Source organism: Mastigoproctus giganteus, chromosome 11, assembly GCF_048544385.1.
Source record: "Mastigoproctus giganteus isolate SK-2022 chromosome 11, ASM4854438v1, whole genome shotgun sequence".
NCBI classification, from domain to species: domain Eukaryota; kingdom Metazoa; phylum Arthropoda; class Arachnida; order Uropygi; family Thelyphonidae; genus Mastigoproctus; species Mastigoproctus giganteus.
Window position 1 is genome coordinate 32,571,480 of NC_143585.1, and position 22,807 is coordinate 32,594,286.

At 37.6% G+C, this 22,807-nt stretch overlaps 1 protein-coding gene across 2 annotated transcripts in view; it reads right to left on the reverse strand.

Annotated features, from left to right (window-relative positions):
• Positions 1–22,807, reverse strand: part of Mgtor (nuclear basket protein megator) — a 676,213-nt gene that overhangs the window by 433,826 nt on the left and 219,580 nt on the right. For both annotated transcript variants that reach the window (XM_090385135.1, XM_090385134.1), the window contains exons 19-20: positions 22,502–22,642; positions 10,733–10,843 (exon numbers count right to left, since the gene is read on the reverse strand). In XM_090385135.1, the coding sequence (XP_090241261.1) occupies positions 10,733–10,843; positions 22,502–22,642 (252 nt within the window). The remainder of the gene's footprint in view (positions 1–10,732; positions 10,844–22,501; positions 22,643–22,807) is intronic.

Here is a 22,807-nt window from a genome sequence, read left to right on the forward strand (position 1 = left end):
ATAACTCCTCGTCTGTGAATGTTGACGCAAAATACTCATTCAGTTTATCAGCTACTTGAGCAGGATCATCAACAGTCAAAGCATCTATGTTAAGTGGACCAATCTGATTTATCCCCTTCCTTCTAGGGGTTTACATAAGTAAAGAACACTATTTTTTTTTCTTCTTTGCATCCTTTGCCAAAGATTTCTCATAATCTGCCTTTGCCTGTCTAACCTCCTTAGTGACTTTATTACAGACTAGCTTATATCTGCCATAGACTTCTGTGTTGCCTGATAATTTATATGCATTCCATGCATTTTTCTTCTCTGCCACAAGCCTCATTAATTCATCCGACATGCATTTAGGCCTGAACCTTTTTTTTTTTTTTTTTTTTGGTAATTGTTGGCGCATCGGCTTCTGTGGCCATAATGCACCTCCCAAGGTTTTTGCAGTACTTTGATCCAAGCCCGAGGCGGGATTCGAACCCGCCTCGGGTTGCCTGGCAGGTACTTTACCCACCCGGCTAGCCCGGTCGGCGGCCTGAACCTAGTAGCCTCCAAGATTAAGTCCATGAAAGCTACTCATTTCGAATTCACCATTGGTAACGGTAACATCATCAGATGATCCCACCATACAGAAGTTAAAAACTGTCTGAGACCATTGTAGTCACCTTTACAAAAACAAAAACCCTTCCCTTTACCCTTGATGGTAGTTACATCTTTAAGTAAATCCCACATAAGTACACTGTGATCACTATGGTACCTTTATATGCAAATTCTTAATGCAGGAATAATCACTGCTCATACATGTTGCTGTAGAAAACAATCCTCCAATAAATCTGCAAAAGTTTTGCTAGCATGCAAGTCACCAACCCACAAGTTCCAGTCAATATCTGGAAAGTTAAAATCCCCCATTACGAGACTCTGAATTACTGGCGCACTCTATTTCTCTGCACAACTGTTCATTGTACTCATCAGTCATTAGGCCTATAATGCACTCCTACTCTCATTTTCCCTTTCCCAGTATTCATGTCACACCAACCAGACTGAATATTGCACTGTCCACTCATGTCAACTGGATGTGCTTCCTTAGATTTTGTTTCTTAACTAACAGCATAACCCCTCCCCACCCTGTCTATTCTTTCTCTACACGTTGTATTTCCCAAATTGGAATTCTGTACTGCTTATATCTATGTGACATCATGACTAGGGCTTGTAAACCGGTTTTATAAAACCGGTTAAATCGGTTTTCATATTGAGTTGTTAAAACCGAAACCGAGCTTCTAAAACCGGATTCGAATATTTTCTTAGTTAGCCCTCGAATATAGTTTTTTGTTACGCACATTTTCTTTTGTTTGTTCGTTTGTTTGGATCGTTCAACTGCTTTATGTTTTAAACATGTTTTTTTATTTTATTTTATGTTTAGGTACGAATCTCATGGGCAAGTGGCCTAAATCTAGGAGGGGTACCTTTTATCTTCCCACCTGTATTATGGCATTATGATAGTAGTCTATGTTTATCATAAGAAAACAGAGGCCAGAATCGATTGCTAAAATTAAGAGTCATACATTACTGGCCAGATTAGGTGAAACTGGCATATTTTGGTAAAACATAACTCCTTCTATATTTAATAACTGTGACGTGATATGAAACTATCCTGGTGATTTTCGAAATCAATGCATACAAACTGGTTATAAACAGCATTTAAATTCTTGGAGGTAAAAATCGTGTTAACTACTAAAATCTTTTAGTTTCATTGTAGTATACATTATTGCCTTGTGCACATGCGTACACACACACACACAAACACACACAGTAAAATTTTGCAACTCTAAACAAACATTCTTTCAGATGACGGACATTAAGCATTTTCTGTTTCAAAGCTGGTCACTGGCTCACATAGCATAATTAAAAACAACAGTTTTTGCTCAGTTATGAAGCCAAAATATACCAAATTTTATAACATAAAAAAGAAGGAAATGTCACTCTGTTCTGCCTATATTATACAGAGCACCAAATGATATCTCAAGACATCAATACCATACTTAAATGGATGTCAGATGAACTAATGAGACATATGGCAGAGAAGAAAAATGCATGGAATACATATAAATTAATGGGTGACATGGAAGCCTATGATAGATATAAGCTGGTCTGTAACCAAGTCACAAAGGAGATTAGGCAGACAAAGGCAGATTATAAGAATTCCTTGGCAAAGGATGCAAAGAAAAACAGAAAAGAGTTCTTTACCTATTTTTTTTTTTTTTTTTTTTTTGTTGTTGTTTTGGTTTTTTTTTTAGGGCCATTAGCAACTAAGGCCATATTGCTCCGGGATATGCAGTGGTCATTCCCTGACCTTTCTGCATCTTCCGTATTTGGTGGTGACGGGCTCGAACCCTGGTCTAATCAAGAAGCATGTGATACGCACTATTGCTCCTTCCCACCTGGCTACGGAGGCGCCCTTTACCTATATAAACTCTAGAAGGAAAGGGATGAATCAGATTGTTCCACTGGATATTGATGGTTCAACAGTTGAGGATCCTGCTCGGGTGGCTAACAAACTAAACAAGTATTTTGCATCTATATTCACACATGAGAAGTTATTCAGGAAGGGGAATGCCAGAAGTGAAGTAAACTCTGGCAGTGGGCTAGATGATTTTGTAATAACCGAGAGGAAAGTGGAGGAGAAATTATTGAGGATAACCATAAAAAAGGCACCCGGGGCGGATGGGATCTATCCAGTTATATTAAAGGAGGCAGCAAAGGAAGTAAGCAAACCCTTAGCCATAATTATGAGAGCTTCTTTGGACTCAGCGGATGTACCCATAAACTGGAGATGTGCAAATGTGACCCCAATTCACAAAGGAGGATCAAAGGCTGACACAAGTAATTATAGACCTGTGAATTTAACTTCTGTTCCAGGAAAATTAATGGAGGCGCTGGTTAAAGAAGCACTGCAGGATCATCTAGACAAGACTTCAGTTATAGCTCGGACACAGCATGGTTTTGTTAAGGGGAAGTCTTGCCTGACCAATTTTATTGGATACTATGATGCAGTCACAAAAGAACTGGATGCAGGGAATAACTTTGATATTATACAGGGTGTCTCAAAAATATTGGTACAAACGTTTAGGGGAGGTAGGTAACATCTAAAGGAATGTGAATTGCATAGGAACCCATAACCGGAAACGTTACCGTAAGTCAGTACACGGCGCTGTTCATCAGTTCACGAGGGGGAAAATTTCTGGTTTACTCATTCAAGCAGTAGTCGCCGCACGAAGAGCATGCATCAACATACGAACTGTGAGCTGGTAGACATGTACCTAGTGTATGGATTAGCAGAGGGCAATGGACAAGCCGCTCAATGAATTTATGGAGAATGCTTCCCAGACAGACATGTACCGGACCACCATTTGTTTGCGCGTGTGCATCAAAATTTGTGTGATTATGGGTCATTTAGAGGTAACGGGAGTAGTGGGGACAAACCACGTTGGACGCGAACTCCCATCATGGAAGAAAGTGTGTTGAATGTCGTCCAGAATAATCCTACTACCAGCACACGTGCCGTTGCCTCTGCCTTAGGAGTGTCTCGTTGCAGTGTACAGTGTGTCTGGCACGACGATTCCTTACACCCCTGTCATCTCCAAAGGGTTCAGTTACTGCTCCCCAAAGATCATCCTGCACGTCTGGCTTTTGCGCAGTGGTTTCGCCAAGAAAATGTTCAAGACTTGAATTTTCCTGCCTATGTTTTGGTCACGGATGAGGCTTATTTCACTCAGGAAGGCTTATTCAATCAGCACAATGCTCATGTGAGGGCTCGCGACAACCCACACGGTGTGCGCCTCCATACGGCACAACATCACCGGGCAACAAATTTGTCGGCAGGTATGGTCGGTGACTGCTTAGTCGGTCCATACCTGTTACCATCCCGTATGAACTCCGCTAAATATCGCATCTTTCTTGAACAAGTTCTACCAGGGTTACTTGACGATGTTCCAGAAAATGTGAGACGCAACATTTGGTTTCAACATGGAGTGCCTACCCGTTATGGAAGGTGTGTTCGTGACCATTTGAACAGGCGTTTTGGGCGTCGATGTATTGGCCGTGGTGGACCCGTTGCCTGGTCCCCACGCTCACCTGATTTATCAAGCCTTGATTTCTTTCTGTGGGAGCCCTCAAATCTATCATGCATGAATCGCCTGTGGAGACGGAAATGGATCTCGTGGCGACACTCGTCTGCACCGCTGCTATTGTCAAAGAAACTCCAGGTGTGGTCGACCGTGTCCACCAATCCATGCTGCGTCGGTGTCATGCATGCATCGCGCTTCATGGTGGAGCCTTCGAGCATTTGTTGTAACATCATGAAATGCATCCATCTCGTACTCCATTATTAATATTATGTCAAATAAATGTTTGCCACTAATTACTGTCTTGTGTCATTTCTGTTTCATGTGCCTCTGCTACTACTGTCCCGTGACATTTCCGGTTATGGGTTCCTATGCGATTCGCGTTCCTTTAGACGTTACCTACCTCCCCTAAACATTTGTACCAATATATTTGAGACACCCTGTATATTTGGATCTTAGAAAAGCTTTTGATACTGTTGCACATGGAAGACTGCTGCACAAATTGGAGCAGCGTGGCATTGGAGGCAAATTGCTGCTATGGATAAAGGGGTGGCTGAGGGGGAGAAGACAGAGAGTGGTAATCAATGGACACTGCTCGTCGTGGACTAATGTTATCAGTGGAGTTCCTCAGGGTTCAGTGTTGAGTCCATTATTGTTTTCTGTATTTATAAATGATACTGATGATGGTATATCAAGCTTAATGTCCAAGTTTTGAGGGGATAAAAAAAAAAGTTGGCAGGGTTGTTAAGGACACTACTAATGCTCTGCTGCTGCAACAGGATCTGGAAAGGTTGAGCAGATGGGCTGAGAGGCGGCAAATGAAGTTTAACATTGACAAATGTAAAGTACTACATATGGGAAACAGTAACCCCAGAGCAACATATCAACTCTGTGGTACTACACTGACAGTGGTAGAGAATGAAAAGGACCTGGGGGTAATTGTGCAAGCAGATATGAAGTTCTTTGAGTATTTCAGATGGGCTGCAAGAGTAGCTCATAGTGTCTTGTCAATGATATACCGGAACTTTTCTAGCAGGTATAAGGAGGTGATTATTCCCTTGTATAAGGCCTCATTTTAAGAATTCCTGAGGCCTCATTTTAAGAAGGATGTAGAGCTGCTGGAACGAGTACAGAGAAGGGCAACAAGATTAGTGAATGGAACAAAGGGTTGCTCTTACGAAGAAAGGCTTAAGTTTTGCAAATTACAGTGTCTGGAGACTAAGCACTGGCGAGGTGATCTGATAGAGGTGTATAAAGCCTTGAATGGTTTGAGCATGCTCAATGCCGATGGGATTCTTCCTCTTGCTCAGAATAATCACCTGAGAGGGCATAAATTGAAATTCAGGAAAGACAGAGGTAGGATAGATGTGCGGAAATTTGCCTTTAGCCAGCAAGTAGTTGGTTGGTGGAACAGACGACTTCCATCCCTTGTTGTGGAAGTTGATAGCCTAAATAAATTTAAGGCTCAGCTGGACAGGTATTTCGAACGAACGGCGGGGTGAAATGGGAGTGGGGTTTTTTTTTTTTGGCTGATGCTGCATAAGCTTGCTTTCTTGCATCATATGCCTCTAATAATGCTAACGCTAATATCTCTCTCTCTCTCTAGCAAGAATATAAATTATATAAAATAAACAAAGTACAGTAGACTTTCGATTTTCCAGGATAGAAGGTAAAAAACAAATCCCGGATAATCGATTTCCTGGTTAATCCAAAAATACAAAAGTTCCCAATATACACAAGAGATATGTTCCAGGACTTCTTACTTTGTCGAGTTTTACGTAGCTTGGGAATGACTAAGAACATATTGCTACTATATTATTATTGGCAATCTGAATTCCTCGCGATACTTGTTAATGTTTGATAATTTTCATACATCCTTATTAGTTTAATTTTCTGATCCAAATCGATCGCTTTAATTTTGTTGATAAATTTAGTAATAGCGTTGTCACTTATTCTCTTAGTCGGTACCATGATAACGGTCAAAATGAAATTTTCTGAAAAGAACTTCCACAGGATTAAGGGGGAAACACACTATTATCAGCTAACTCCAACTCACATTTTACTAAAGCACATTTCTGGCGGTCACTGCCATTAAACAATTTGCAACTTCTGGGTTACTGGGCTTTTCTGTTCGTGCATCTAATTATAAACGGGCAGTAAACTCGATATTTTTGTAAACCGATAGCTGGAATTGTGTGTTTTTACGTTATTATGGTGAAATGTGTCCTATTCACTGAAATCTTCAGTCATATAAAAAAAAACAAAAAACATAAATAAATTGTAAGAATCTTCTCTTTCCTATTTTTTTGCTTGTTACTCTGTATCTCACTTGTGCAATTTGTGCATGTCATGATCGTTGTTATTGATTGCTTATTTTATTTATTTATTATTTTTGTTTGTTTTAAATTTTACAATCCTAAAAAAAAAAAAAAAAAAAAAATTTGACTGAAAAAAAATTTACGTAAAATTAGTTGCCTAAGTCAGGGACTTACTGTATTGAAAAATGTTCAGCAACTTATGTAAAAAAATATGGCGATAGATAAAAAAAACTTACAAAGCACTACTCGCATGTCCAATACGACGCTTCTCTTTATTTTTTACGATGTCAATTTTAAGTCTTAATAGCTTTCCTATATTTTTTTTACGATGTCGATTTTAAATCTAATAGCTTCCCTTTATTTTTTACGATGTTGCGTATGGTTTGGTCACCAACATTATAATGGTTCATTAGAGATTTAACAGATACACCGTTTTCAAACTTTTGAATAATTTCAAGTTTTTGTTTACTGAAAACGCAACTCATTTGCGTTTACACATCATTTTTGCGATTTCTAAATAAACAAACAAAAAAAAAAAAAAATTCTGACATTCCTGACATAAATAACGAAACAAAATTTGTCCTTTTGCACTGCAACTGAACACAACAATCGACACACTAAAACTAAACATTTGGTCTTTCTTTTTTTTTTTTTTTTTAGTGCCGAGTGTGAAGACAGCAGGAATTTCAAGATAATAGGTACACTAATCTCCCAGTGGCAACTTATAATGCCGCTTGTTGATAATTTACGACTTGCAAATATCTGTTTATACCTATTCTAGTAATTACCAGAATTTACTTGTTTTTTTTTTTTTTTTTATTTTTGTTTTTTTATTTGGAGTCTTGAAGTGTCCCGGTTAATCGAGAGTCTGTTGTAATGCTTATTTTAATATATTAACGTACAGCTTGCATACAATCAATCTGTAAATTTATTAAATTCACCCACAGACAATAGTTACCTTTCTCATACTGACTAAATGTGCTAATTACCTGTTCACAAATACAGGTCACAACAAAACTAAAAGATCATTAATATGTTAAATGAGAATTAAAAAATTGTGCACAGTATTAATCAGAGTATCTGACTAAAAATTTCTTGATTAATTAACACCAACATGCACTGAACTTGTATGGATAATCCAAACCTGCTTTTTTTTTTTAATGTAAACCCCAAACACAAGAGGTATTAGAACCTATAGTACTTAGCACCATGCTTGGGTTGGAAGTTGAGAAGACGAAAGAAGATATTTGTTGACATTGAACTTGAACTTCTGTAGACTGTAATTTTCAGGAAATAAGTATGAAGGAAGGTTGTTCCAGAAAACGGCAGTTGAATGAATAAACGAGGAAGATGAAAAGTTGGTTCTGTGAGTTTGAAGTTGGACAGTAAATGGATGTTGGCTGGTGGTGGCACATGTTCGGACTGTTTTGAAAGAAAGAGCGGGAATTATAGAAGCCAATTCAGAAGAACAGTGCCCATGGAAGTACCTGTACAAGAAGCATGCAGCAGAAACAGAACATCTATGAGACAGCGAGTGGAGAGACTCTGTTAGAGATGAATCATTAATTAACCTAACTGCCCTCTTCTGAATGGAATTTAGAAGCCTGAAAGAGGTTTTGGGGGCTCCACCCCAGATATGGGAACAATATTCCATGCCAGTGCGGATTTGCGATTTATACAGAGTGAGCAGCTCTTTGGAAGAAAAGTAAAGACGAGAGCGAAAGGAAAACCAAGTTTTTTAGATGCAGAGGAAGCAATATTTGTAATGTGCTTGTGCCAAGAGAGATTAGAAGTCAGGGTAATCCCCAACCAAAAGAGATACATCATTTTGCCTAGAAATCGGAGTGTCACTAAAGATAAGCATAGGAGCAGAAGAATCCTTTTTGCGAGATATAAGACAAGACTGAGTTTTAGATGGATTGAAATCAACTAAGTTGAAAAAATCTTTGCCCCACAGGAGAATTACCCGAAGATCGGCATTTAAGGAATTAGTTGCAGATTTTCGAGAAGTTGAAGCTGATTGAGCAGGGCAAGGTTTCTCAAAATGGAAAGTGGAAGGCAATGTGCTATCATCGGCAAAACTATGGATAAGATTTCCAGTCAATGGAAGAAGGTCATTAATATACAAGAGGAAAAGAGTGGGAGAAAGAACTGAACCTTGGGGAACACCAGCATTAGTGGAGAAGTTAGAAGACAGAGAGCCATCTACCATCACCCTCAGTGAGCGATCAGAGAGAAAACTGGATAACCAATTACTAAAAACAGAAGGCAAACCATAAGATGGAAGCTTGTTTAGAAGACCTTTATGCCAAACACGATCGAAAGCCTTTAAGATGTCAAGAGCAACTACTTGTATTTCACCGAACTTTTCCACTGAATTAGTCCATAAATGGGTAACATAAGCCAGAACATCACCAGTGGGTCGACACTGACAGAATCCATGCTGGCGATCGTTGATCAGACAGAAGGTTTCTAGGTAGTTTAAGAGTTGGCAGTTAATTAATTTCTCCATTACTTTAGAAAGAGTAGAATTAATTGCAATGGGACGACAATTGGATGGGAGGGATTTGTCACCCTTTTTAGGAACTGGCTAGATATGGGCAAATTTCCAAGAAGAAGAAGGAAAAACACCTTTGGAATAAGAAAGTGAAAAAAGCAGCAAAGAATAGGAGTAAGTTCAGGAGCACAGGTTTGGAGAACAAGTGGAGAAATACCATCAGGACCTGGTGCTTTCTTATCATCAAGATTCGTCAAAATCCTTCTGAAGTCGTTTTGACGGAAGACCACAGGAGGCATTGAATGGAGCATGTTGGGAATGGTGGGAGGTGTTTTACCAAGATCATTAATATATGAGTTGGAAGAAAAATGGGATGCTAGCACGTCAGCTTTATCCTTGGCTGAAGTGACAACAGAACCATCTTGTTTGGACAGAGGTGGGAGCAGATATGGGCAAAAGTTGCGGCCAATAGCTTTGGCAAGGGACCAGAATGCTTGGCTACCGTTAGGGCAAGAAGCAAGTTTTCTACTCTTAGCCTGTTCAAACTCTAGTTTGGACTGATTAATAACTGCTTTACAATTGTTGCGAGTTTTGGTGTAGGCAGAAAATGAAAATGAAGAATTAGAAACAAGCCAATTATGATATGCAACGTTCTTCTCTTGAACAGCCTTAGCACATTTATTGGAAAACGAAGGTTTAGATAAAGGATGAGATTTTAAAGTGCAGTGTGGGATAAAGGATTCCATTCCTGCAAGAATAATTTCACTGACACGATCTGAGCAAACGTTGACATCAGAAGTTTTGAAACAGTAATACAACCAAAGAAAAGAAGAAAAGAAATCTTGCAGGTCATCCCATTTTGCATTCTTGTAATTCCAAACAATATGAGGTTGGGAATAGCCATGAGATAAAAGCTCCATTGGAGAAGAGACAATCACCAAGTTGTAATCTGAGGTGCCTAAAGGACCTCTCACTTCGACCGTGTACTTGGAAGGGGTTGTTTGTGAGAAAAAGATCAAGCGTGTTGGCTGTATGATTAGGATTGTCTGGTATTCTTGTATCAAAACAGACATATTTTGGCCCCTTTAACTTTGAATTAACCAAGTTTCACTGTACTGTATAATGGTATTATATGCAATACGCTAGAAAATTTTAGTCGGCTCAAACCTTATGTAGAGTTAAGAGTGAATTACACTGAGTCTGTAATTAATTCCCTTTTTTTTTTTTTCCCCCCATTTATATAACTGGTGGAAAATATATTTAAGTAGCACAGGATATTACTTTAATAAAGCTAAAATTAGATATGTAATTATCATAAAGATTGTATTTGTTTTTAAATACAAATTCAGCTCTGGAACTCCTTAATTCTACCATGGATATAGAGTACTGACTTCGAATTTGTATATTATATTTAGTTAAAAATAAAAGGAATTACATATTCATTATAAATATGAGATTAACTGAAATCAAATAAAATCTTAATAAAGGCTAAACACTTAGAGATCACTACACTGAATTTATTCAATATATAAATTATTTTATTATAGCAACATCCCATTTTTAGTTGAAAATATTCAACTAAAAGTTGGATGGTAAAAATTATTTTATTTACTGTAATTGCCTTTCATCTGTTAAATGCAGAAAGCAGAGTGAGACAATTAAAATCTTTAAAACAGATGAACAAAATAAAATATCTCAAAAGAAATGTGTACATGAGCTTGGGAATACTGATCACTTTACAGAATCTCTGTTAAGTACACATTCCTTCAGGAGGATTTTTTTTTTAATTTCATTCATTCCTTTCTAGTTACCTGCTGCTTGAGTTCATGCATGCTTGCATAGGAATCCACAAGTTCATCATGAGTTTTGCGACTTCTCTCAACCTCCTTATCAATCTTCTGCTGCATGTCTTGTGTCTGTTTCTGGAGATTAAAAATTACTTTCATTAATAAAGGAAAGGGAAAAAAATACATTTAATCTAAATTTAAAGCATTTGTGCAAACTACACTTTAACGAGAAAATAGTTTTCTTGTTAATTTTTGAAAATAAACTCCCTTTAGACTTGTCAGTGAGCAAAATGCAAATCTAAAAACAAACACTTCAATGAATTGCATGCAATTAGATGCCAGCCTGTCAATCACAGGAGTGCTACTACACGAACATGCATATTACAGATACATTTATCATATGGTTATAAATAGATTTAACTTAATTCCAGAATTTTTCATAATGATGAGATAAAGAGACTTCTGGAATTTTGTGGAGAAATCAAAGAAAATATTTTAAAAATAAGCTCTTAGGAATTTCAGCTGTGTCGACAGACTATACGAAGAGCATGAATTGCTGAAACCTTGTCTAGATGCTCGTCGATGCTGCACGACAGGTTTGGGGCTAAATTTATTTAAATTTGTTCCACTGCACTAGCATTATCTTCCTATTCATATAAAGCATTGCAATCCACAACAGATCTTTCCAATATCAGACAACCTTACAGTTGGCAACCAGACACCCTAATGGGGACCTCGTACAGGTCAGTAAGGTCTGAGAGGGGACAGCAAAATGAATGAAAGTGAAATTGTACATGTTATAAATGGTTCCAAAACTAGAGGCCATAAATTCATATTACGGGAAAAAGATTTTTAATGAATTCTAGAAAGTTTACTTTTAGCGAGTATGTTGTTAATTAGTATTAGTAATAGCCACATGGTGCAGGGAAGGCTATGGCTTATGCTGCACCAGCCAAAAAATAATAATAATAATAAAATAAAATAACAACAAAAAATACATAAAATAAAATAAGAATAAAAACAAATTAATAATAAGAAAATTTTAAAAAATAATAACAACAAAAAATACATAAAATAAAATAATAAGAATAAAAACAAATTAATAATAATAAAAATTAATAAGAAAAGGAAATGGCCTATGCATTTCCCTCCTCCCTTAGGTAATTATCCAGCTGACCTTTGAATTTCCCTAGACTGTCAGCCTCTACCACCCATGTAGGTAACTTTATTCCAGTAATTCATAACTCGCTGGCTAAAATAAAACTTCCTGCAATCCAGTCTAAACATCTCCACCCGTAACTTGAAATTATGGCCCCTTGTTCTAGAATCATTTATATTCGTCCTCATTCATTTTGTTGATGCCTCTCAGAGTCTTAAACACCTCAATCAAGGCTCCTCTAAGGTGCCTAGTGTCCAAGCTCTGCAACCAAAATATTCGAAGCCTTTCTTCATAAGGACGCCCTTTTGCCAATCTCATTAGGCGAGTTACGCGTCTCTGGACCATTTCAAGAAGCACAATGTCTTTCTTTAGGTGCAGTCTCCATACCTGAACACAGTATACCAGTGTGGTCTAACAATAGCCTTATATAATGGGATTATGACGTCCTTATCTCTACTAGCAATTGTTCAATAAATCATCGATAGGACACTGTGGGCCCTCCTTGCAAACCAGCCTTACAACGCTCGGAGAACTTCGTATCTGACCATATCGTAATATCCAATTCCCTTTCCTCCACTACCGGCTTTAGGTCAACTTCGCCAAGTGTATAAGTTATTTTGGTGTTACTGTTCCCAAGGTGCAATACCTCACACTTTGCTGGATTAAAGCATAGCTGCCATTTTTTGACCATCTCTGAAGTCTATCTAGGTCATTCTGAAGAAGCTCTGCTTGGTGGCATCATTAACTACTCTACCAAACTCTTTACATCAACTGCAAATTTAGACATCACGCCCTCTATCGCTTCATCGATGTCATTTATGAAAATCAAAAATGACAATGGTCCTAATACTGGTCCTTGGGTAAACCCACTTCTTACATCAACCCAATCTAAAGAATAACCATTTATCACAACCCTCTGCCTCCTGCCCTGAAGTGATTTCAATCTATTCCAGCAATCTATTCCAGTAACTGCTCATGTGGGACTGAGTCAAATGCTTTGCTGAAATCTAAATAAACGCCAAAATTATTCCCTAAGTCCAGCTCTTGAGTGACCCTGTCAAAATAGCTAACCAGATTAGTTAAACATGATTTTCCCTTTACAAAAGCATGTTGAGTATCCTTCAGAATTCCATTTCTATCTAAATGATTCTGAATTCCACCCTTGATCATAGTCTCCATGATTTTCCCTACTACTGAAGTTAGGCTAACCGGACGGTAACTTCCAACTTCCCTCTTAGAATCGCACTTATTTATTGGCGATACATTGGCACTTTTACAATCCAACGGAATCACTCCCAAGTCCGATGATGCTCGCATAATTAGTCTCAATGGTTCAGTGCACTTGCTGCCTCCCTTAAGATTAAAGGGTAAATGCCATCAACCCCAGGAGCCTTACTGGCCTGTAAGCTGGAGAGTTTTTTCATTAAACAAAGATGTGAAATTCAATATCTTTAATTACTTCAACTTGACTCCCAGAATTTCTCATTAATGGAATAGGTTAATTCCGCGAGTAACCTATTCCATTGAACGTTGAACTGCCTTATGCTGACAGCATGTGGCAGTTCAAACGTCAATTGAATAGTTATCTACATGAGGATGGATAGGTTAGTTTTTTTTGTTTATATATTTTTATTATTATTATTATTTAATACAGTCAAACTTGGTTATAACAAGCATGGAAATAATGAGATCATAGCTATGAGCAAAAATACTTAATGATATTAATTTATGTGTATTCTCATACAATCGCTGTAATAACAAGCATACTACACGGTTATACAGCAACTCCCTGACTTACATAAGGGTTGTGTTCCACAGAACACTACGTGTCGGAATTTCCCCCATGCTTGTGCAGCACTCGCAACCGTGCTCGCTGAATTGATTGAATCAAAAAATAAATGTTCGACGAACATGTAAATAGAATTATTTATTGTATTTATTCAATTTTTTATCTCATGAGCAGAAAAAATTATAAAAGCGTGCAATTTAAAAAAATTTCAAAATTATAAAGTTACAAAAAAAAATAGGAAACAGGCATAACATCAGTGTTTTACCTCTCAAGCATCATTGCAAGAATCGACATCTTCATCTGATAAGTAGGATGCTACTGGGGTTGAGGGCTGTGGAGATTTAGAAGGGATCAGCTGCTCAACCTTACGAAAGAACATATTAATGGTTGACTGGATGCATGTAGTGTGCACAGTGTCAGGGTCGGGTGCCACCTGCAGTTTCCCACATCTGCACCATATGTATGCTGTGAAGAAATACAGAACACTGTAAATGCCAGAAAAGTGTTGTGTGTTGAATGCATAGTATTATGTTGGGGTCTGTTGTGTGTCCTGGCATTTGGCCACAGGGCCCCTGATGGGACCCAACATTGCCCGCACACACCACTAGGAGGTAGCCAGACTGCCCATTATTCTCTAGCAGGTCTCCATCACAGTCGTCTGAGCTTGCTGAACAGAGACCAATTTTAAAAATAAATAAAATAAAATAAAATAAATAAAAAATTTTAAAAAATAAGGTAGAGTGGGGCAGTACTGGGTGCACGGGGAGTGAAAGTAAAAGTAAGGAGGTGTAAGTGAAGGCATCCCCTAAATTGACAGTGGAGCATATGCCCTGACAGGCGAAAAGGGGGAGGGGATAACACCAGAAGGGTATAAAAGCCACGCAACTAGAGTGCTGAGTGTGACCTATATTTGACAGTGGGGTGGTCAGGACCACTGGAGTCTACCCAACCATGTGGGTGAGTTAGCAGGCAATCCTACCCTGGATGTTCCAGGGTTAGCAAGTCAATGTTGATAAAACAGTCAAGTAGAGATTTTTTATTTCCGATTTGAGCAAGTTCCTCATGGGTTTGTATTCCTAGTTTCAGTTGGTTGTAGAGTCCTGCGCCTAACAGAGATTCTGTGCATACTCCATTAGTAATTTGTAGTATTGTTCATCAGAAATAAACACATTCTCCTCTTCTTGATCTATGTGTTTCAGTCCTGTCTATAGTGTTCCTCAAAGATCATCATAATTTGGGCAGTTATAAAGAAGATGGTCCTAATCTCAATTTCTCCACATATAACTGTAGGGGTTATTGATGATTCCCAAGATAGCAACTTATTATTTTTAGAGCCGTGTCCAGTTATAATATATGTACAGTATACACCAGGTGAGAACCAAGGCAACGACTTTGAATAAACAAGCTTGCCATCCGGAATGAATTTCTTAGTTATTAGGCCTTTGTCCGTCTCTTCCCATCTTGTCTGCCAGATTTGTAGTAGCATGACAGCTAGTTTCTTCTTATTCTTGCTTAGAGTCAGTGTGGGTGTTAATGGTATGTCCAAAAATGATAGCTGACATGCCCCGCTACAAGCAGTAGTGCAATCCTCGACGGATAACCTCCTAGTCAAGAGGGAGGACACCCACAATAACCTGGAGGGCTGGAGAGCTTACTGTGCAGCAAGCCCTGGCAATGGCAAGCAATACACTCCGCTGAATTGTTTCTAGTTTGCTGCATTTATTGCAAACAATTATTGCTCTATGGTACCAAATCCCGGATCCATATGTAATAACAGAGGGGAATATAGCTTTATACAGGAGTTTGAGTGTTCTCCGGTTCAGTCCTCGGTTCACACTTGCTTACTTGGACGATTAGGGCTGCATAATTTCTGATTTTGACCTGAAGGTGTGAGAGGTGTGGGAAAAAGTAGAGCTTTGAATCCAGGATAATACCCAGGTGTTTTAGGGAGGTTACCAACTTGATGGTTTTTCCTTGTACCTTGATCTGAGGAGGCCTTGATATTTGCAGGGTGCCTTTGAGAAGTATGGATTGCATCTTCTGTGGAGAAATCCAGAGCTTGTGTAGAGTTGCCCAGTCCTATAAGAGCTCTAGTGCTTGATTGCCAGTGGCCTCGAGAGCTTCTCTGGTGTCCGCTGCGATGGAGATGGTAATGTCATCCCGAATGCTTGGATAGTAACAGGGCCCAGATCCAGGCCAAGTAACTCATCGAGGATGATGTTCCAGAGGAATGGGCCAAGGACCGAGCGCTGTGGGCAGCCTCTGTAGATAGACTAGGTGAGCTTCTGGTATGGTGAGGAGATGGTGATCTTCCTGTAAGAAAGGTAACTTTGTATACACTTGTATAAGTTGGCTGGCATGCATGACAGTTTTAGCTTGACAAAAATGCTTGGCCACAAACGCTCCTGCAAAGTCAATGGTCAAGAAGAGAAAGTACTTGTAATTAGTGTTGAATGGGTATTTTGGTAGAGAGCATCCTCAGTGCAGCATCCTGGGTGAAATCCATACTGTGAATTGGACTGTAGGCTACCTTCTGTGTAGTGTGCTAGGAGTCTGGTATGGAGGAGGTGTTCAAGTAGCTTGCTCAATGGATGGTGGCTATTTTCTTTTCATCGTAGATTTCTTTGTAACAAGCAAGTATATCATTCACCCCCTCTGTTAACTTTTAAGTATCGTTTGTTATCAGGATCCATCTTCTTAAACCTTGCCATTGCCTTCTCTGTGGTGATGAAGCATCTCGGCTCCTCATTTGGTTCATCTTGAGCTCCGTCAACATTTTCTTCTTTCACTATCACTGCCTGCAAGTCAATAAGTTCTCATTAGATAATTCCTTCTCTTCTTCCTCTATTAACTCCTCCACATCTTTGGCATCAACCTCCAACTGAAGAAGCTCTGCAAACCTTTACAATCTTATCTATAACCTCTTCATATGATTCGTCTTTTTCAAATTATTCAAAGCCTTTTACGTGCCATGGGCATATTTTCTTTCCATGCGCCATTTAAACAACTTTTAGTAATTTCTGCCTAGGCCTTATTAATGTTTAAGATGGTGTGATAAATAACGTAAGATTTCCAAGTCTCTTAACGTAAAATTTTTCTCATCATCTACTGCAGACAATGCCTGAGCAAATGTTGTGCATAAATAGTTTGCTTTTAAATTCGAAATAACATCCTGATCCATAGGTTGGATGACTGAAGTCTTGATTGGCGGTAGAAATATGACTCCCACATTCTAATTGAAATCATCTAGGTGTGTTAGTAGTAGTGGCATGTGATGCAAGAAAGCAAGTGTATGAGCTTATGCAGCATCAGCCAAAAAAAAAAAAAAAAAAAAAAAACACCATTCCCTCCAAATGCCTGTCCAGTTCCTCCTTAAATTTATTCAACCTATCAACTTCCACAACGACAGATGGAAGTTTGTTCCAGCAATTAACCACCCGGTGGCTAAAGGCAAATTTCCGCACATCTATTCTACATTTGTCCTTTCTGTAATGTCCAGTAGCATTATTAATAGAAGCAAAATCTTGAAGGGAATGTCGTTGTCTTAACAACATTTTTCAACCTCGAGAATGAAGCAGCATTAAAGCCAATCCTCAAAGAGATTTATTGTTATCCATGTTCTCTGGTTTGATTGGAAATGCACGGGTAGGTTGACTTTATTGATGCCCTTAAATGGAAGAGGATTTCCAGAATGCTACACAAGCAATGGTTTTAATCTGTAATCTCCCGCTGCATTAGCCCAAAGCAAGAGCGTGGCCCAATCTTTTGACATTTTGAAACCTGGCATTGTATTTTCCTCTTTGGCAATGTATGTTCAATCCGGCATTGTTTTTCCAATACAGAGCATTCTCATCAACGTTAAAAATTTTCTGCATTCAATAACTGCCTTCATCAATAATTTTTTTTCCAAAAGATCACAAAATTTCTCTGCAGCTACAGAATCTGTACTGGCGACTTCATCACATACTTTAACATTGTGGAAACCAACGCTATGCTTGAACCTATTAAACCACCTGTTGCTTACCACGAACTTGGGTTGGGTTTTGCCATACTTATCCTTAATACCTTTATAAATACTTGTTGCTTTTGCTTGAATGGTCATTAGACTCAGGGGCACTCGCTTCTGAACCTTATTTTCCATCCATACAGCTGTTCCATCTTCGATATAGCATCTGAGCGCTATTTTGTGATCACTGTTGATCTTAAGTGTGTTGATCCTTTGACATGTTCTTTTATACGTGCACTGTTCTTTAAAATAGTATTCACTGTTGAAGCAGCAAGACCAAATTTCCTTGCAATAGATGACAAACTTGGTCCTACTTTGTACTTCTTAATCATTTTCATTTCTAAATCAATTGTTTCGTTTCCTGGCACTACCACCACTTGCACTTTTCGTCGGTCGCTTTCCTTTCACCATTGTAATACGTAAATAGGAAGGAAGAGAAGTTTCTGAAAATTTTTTTTATATGATTGAAGATTCCAGTGAAAGGAACACATTTCACCATAACAGCATAAAAACCCAAACAATTGCAGTTATTGGTATTATCACAAATACAATAAGATCGAGTTTACTACCCATTTATAATTAGACAAACTAAGAGAAAAGCCCAATAAAGTGGAAAGTGTAAATTGTTTTTATTGTTTTTGGTCATGACCTCCAGAAACATGCTTTAGAAAAATATGACAAAGGCGTTCAAAACTGATTCTTATAACGGGAACACATGATAACAATGAAAGTGTAGTGCAATTTCCATTATAAATATGACCTTTTAGAGAGATAAATAGCTTAGTAATATAGTGAAATTTTCAACTTCCAGGGACTTGTAATGAATTACACAAAAAAAAAAGTGTTATTACGATAGTTTCAGATACCTCCATTTATTCCTAATGGATGCAAAATATGTTTCCATGATTTTTTTAAGTTTGCACTGTCCAGCAAAAACTTATGTAAAATCAAATTTCCGTAAGTCAAGTATTACGTAAGCCAGGGAGTTCCTGTACTGTATAAACTGTGATAACTACGCAAACATTCTTAATTGCTGGGTAGTAGAAAAAAATTCCAATTTTTAGAATATACAAAAATAAAAGGGGTAACAGCTTTTATGACCACCTGCATCACATTATGGGCCAGTTTATGACCTAACCTTGTCCTTTCGGGGATGGGATCTATACAATAGTGAATTGGCATTCTGCTCATAATTTCTGTAGTTGCATTACCCTATTTACAGATTGTCTTGTATTCGCTGAACCATAAATTTATTTCGGACCTTCTCAGAATTTTGGAAACGATAACTGTTTGTATGCAGATAACTTTACCGTCATTTTAAGGAAAAATCAGTTAGAAACAAGCCCTTTCTTCGGAAACATGTCTACTAACAAAAGAAAGTGTCTCTCGATTTGCGAAAAAGTCGAAATTATTTGTGAATTTGAACATGATGCAAAAAATGTTGAAGTGTGTAAAAAGTTTTCTTTGTCCTCTTCAACAGTATCAACATTGGGGAAGAATAAACATGTTTACAAAGTAGCACTGGAAAATAACTAAAAAAAAAAAATTAGAAAGTGAAAATATATTCTTAAGTATATTTGGACCTAGACAAACTGGCAAATGGCAAACAGAAACAGATAGCCTCAGCTAATTATTGATAGGATATATTGAGTGGAGCTAGCCTAGTTCACATTCTATTCAATGAATTTATTTGCTACATCATTTTAATTTTACTATTGTATTATAATCAGTGTGTTTATTTCTAGGGTACAACAATGAAATCCAACTTAGGTTACCGAAATACTTGGCCCATGGCCTCATAGGTATATATTTTTTCTCTAATACTTATATTCCAAATTCTTATTAAATTTCATCAGTTGTATAGTTACCTTTGGTATTCAGTTTAATAAATAATGTAATATATGTTTTACAGACTAATGTTCAATCATTATTTTTTAATGGCATTAATCTGTTCTGATACTCTTTTTTCTATTTCTATTCCTCAAATTCCGTATATATATATATATATACACACACACACTGGTGTTCAAAGAAAATGCATCACTTACTAATTTCACATTTCTAACCCTTTTTCGCAATGGAATGTTATATTAATGACTAGCATCACAAATAGAAATATAAACAAAAGATATTTATTAATAGTTAAGGCAAAGCTAAGTAATATTTGACAGGTGCTCTCAAAATATTCCAAAATGAGCATTTGCAACCTTTAAACAACAGTTTTAGTAAACATGACAATTATGTCTGAAATGTTATCAGAAGCCCTCAATTTGCTTCAGTTTATCATTTTAAATGGAAAACAAAATGAAAAGTTCACCAGGTGCAAACTAATATTTAGTTGAACCGCATCTAGCCCTGATGACAGCAGCACACCATCGCGGCATTGGCAAGATCCATTTCTGACCAACTGATAGTTCGTGGTTCCAAACACAAATTATGGCTTCCTGAAGTTCACAAAGTGCCTTTGGTTTCTTTCTGGCAAATGCAGATTCCACACGATGCCAACTGTTCTCTATAAGTTTCAGGTCCGGGCTGTTTCCCAGCCAGCTAGGAGTTGTAATGGACTGTTCTTCTAACCATTTTTTCACCTGTAACAAATGTAAACACATTACTATCGAACCTCTAATGCAGAGGTTCGACAGAAGTGCCTACTTAACACTTTTCGCCCGATGACAAGGAGCAGAGTCATCCTGAAAGATGCAGTTACTTGGCAGGTTGAAATGGTCTCTAACGGGTGGCAGCAATTTGCTTTCCAATATAGCCAGGTACCCATTAACATTTACAGAAACTTTTATAAACTGCAGGTGACTTACTCCGCGATACGAAATGCACCCCCATATCATTTGGCTGGTAGGGAATTTCACTGTAGACACCATACAGTCTGGATAGTATTCTTCACCACATCTACGACGAATCGTTTGTCTCCCATTAGAGCCATGCAGGTTAAATTTCTTCTCATCTGAGAAAATAACAGACTTCCACTGCTCGGGGATCCATTTAACATGCTCCTTACACCAAATTAATCGGGCCTTTTTCATTTTTTGTGTGAGGAGAGGCTTCTTCTTAGGATGACTGGCTACAAAGTCCATTTTTGAAAAGTCGTCATCTGACTGTTACTGAACTTGTTACCGCTCCTGTACGTTCTTCCCATTCTCTTTTCAGATCAGACGAAGAAGCTTTATGGTTTTTAAGGCATAAGCGCCTCAAAACACTGTCCTCTTTTGGTGTAGAGACTACTCGTTTGGGCCCGGTTCCTTTTTTCTTATCAGCAGAACCAGTATTCTTGAGTCTGGAAAGAAATCTACTCACTGTCGACTGATTACAAGATACTGTATAAGCAACATGACAGGAAGAACATCTTTCCTCATGTAAATTAACAATAGCCTTCTTCCTTCGTGACGTCAACTGCACGTAACTCGCCATCCTGACACAAGCAGGGAGTGACTGCAACTCTTGCATAGTGTGCTTATATAGCTGAAAGTAACAGCTGATGCAATATTACATCATCAATTACACGTGTCAATCTTATCTGATGCAATCTGTAAGAAATATTGCCATATACTTACGTTATTTGGATAACAATTACTTTCTTTGAATACCAGTGTGAATATATATGTGTGTATATATCGTACAGTACACCTAATGAATGACCTTCAACTCCCCATAAAATTTCTGTTCACTATAATAAGTGAATGCTCTTTTATGAGTGGATGGATAAGAAAAGAGTAGGCCACCTGTGGTACAATGAGCACTAAATAATGGGTATATTGAACCCATCAGACAATTATTTTTGGTTTTTTTTTTTTTTTTTTGCAGAGAGCATTTCATCTCTATTTTGCAGGAGGAAAAACATAAGCAAGTGTTAGTAGCAAAAATATAATAGAAGAATGTGATGAAAAATAATATAGTATGAGAAACTAAGCAATGCAATTGCTCCCCCCCACCCCCCTTGTTTTTTTTTTTTTTTTTTCAAAGTTATACTTTGGAAAGGGTGTGGGGGGGGGTTATCTTGTGCTAAAGCCAAACATCCAATTCAGCAATAAAAGATTCTGCAACGTGGAATACAAATTGTATGGTTTTTTTATTTTTTTTTTTATTTTTTTTATTTATTGTACGATGTGAGCAATACACAAAGGAACCAGTTTTTTCCTGCTTCCTTCATGTATCGTGGCCGTGAGGTCCAACTGGATAGTACGGCACCATTGTAATATCCAAGCCCGAGGCAGGATTCGAACCCACGACCTTTGGGTTGCCAGGCAGGCATTTTACCCACCTGGCTTCAGTCTATTACTCTAGTCAAATAATCATAGGGTACAAAGTGTTTTTTTTTTTTAACACAATTAATTTTATCCAAAAAAAAAAGCCATACAAACTTTCTGGTTATTGAAATGAACGAGGTATGAATATAAAATAAATAATCAATAGTATTGTCGGCTTAGAGTCGAATATAACTCTAATAATATAATTTTTTTTGTTATTATTAAAGTGTTATTCTATACATGTTTGTATGTGAGGGGGGAGGTGTATGTGTATATATACAGTCAAGTCCTGTTATAACACTTTTAAAATTCATTTCTTCTGGTCCCATGATCAGTCAACTCTTCTTAACTGATCAAGGAATGAAGCCACTTATACTTTTCTGCTTAGAGTGCTCTTTAAAGCTAGTTGCTTTGTAAGCATTATAACAGGAATTTACTCTGTACGTCTTTTTCACAAGATACAAGTAGCATTTCTGATTCAATACTGTAATTTTAAAATCAGTTGTTCATACACATGAGTGTGTCCTCAATACACCAATTTAGTAGAAATTTGTATTAATAATGAAATTCAAAATCTTACCTCCCACACTTTTACTGCAGAACGATACTGATCATTTTCATTTTCAAGCCTTATTCTTAGCATGGAACACTCTTTTTCTAATTTATCTATCTGATTCTTTAAATTATTCTGTGTTTCAGATGCCATTCTTTCAAGATTATTCTATATAATGTAAAATTAGATATTTGTTAATAATAAGAAAACATTTCAAACTATTTTAAGTTTTAAATTAAAAAAATAGATTTAATAAAATGTCAATTTATAAAATTAAGGGAAACCTCTGGGTTATGAAATACAATTTGCTCTACACATACGAAACAAGATTTA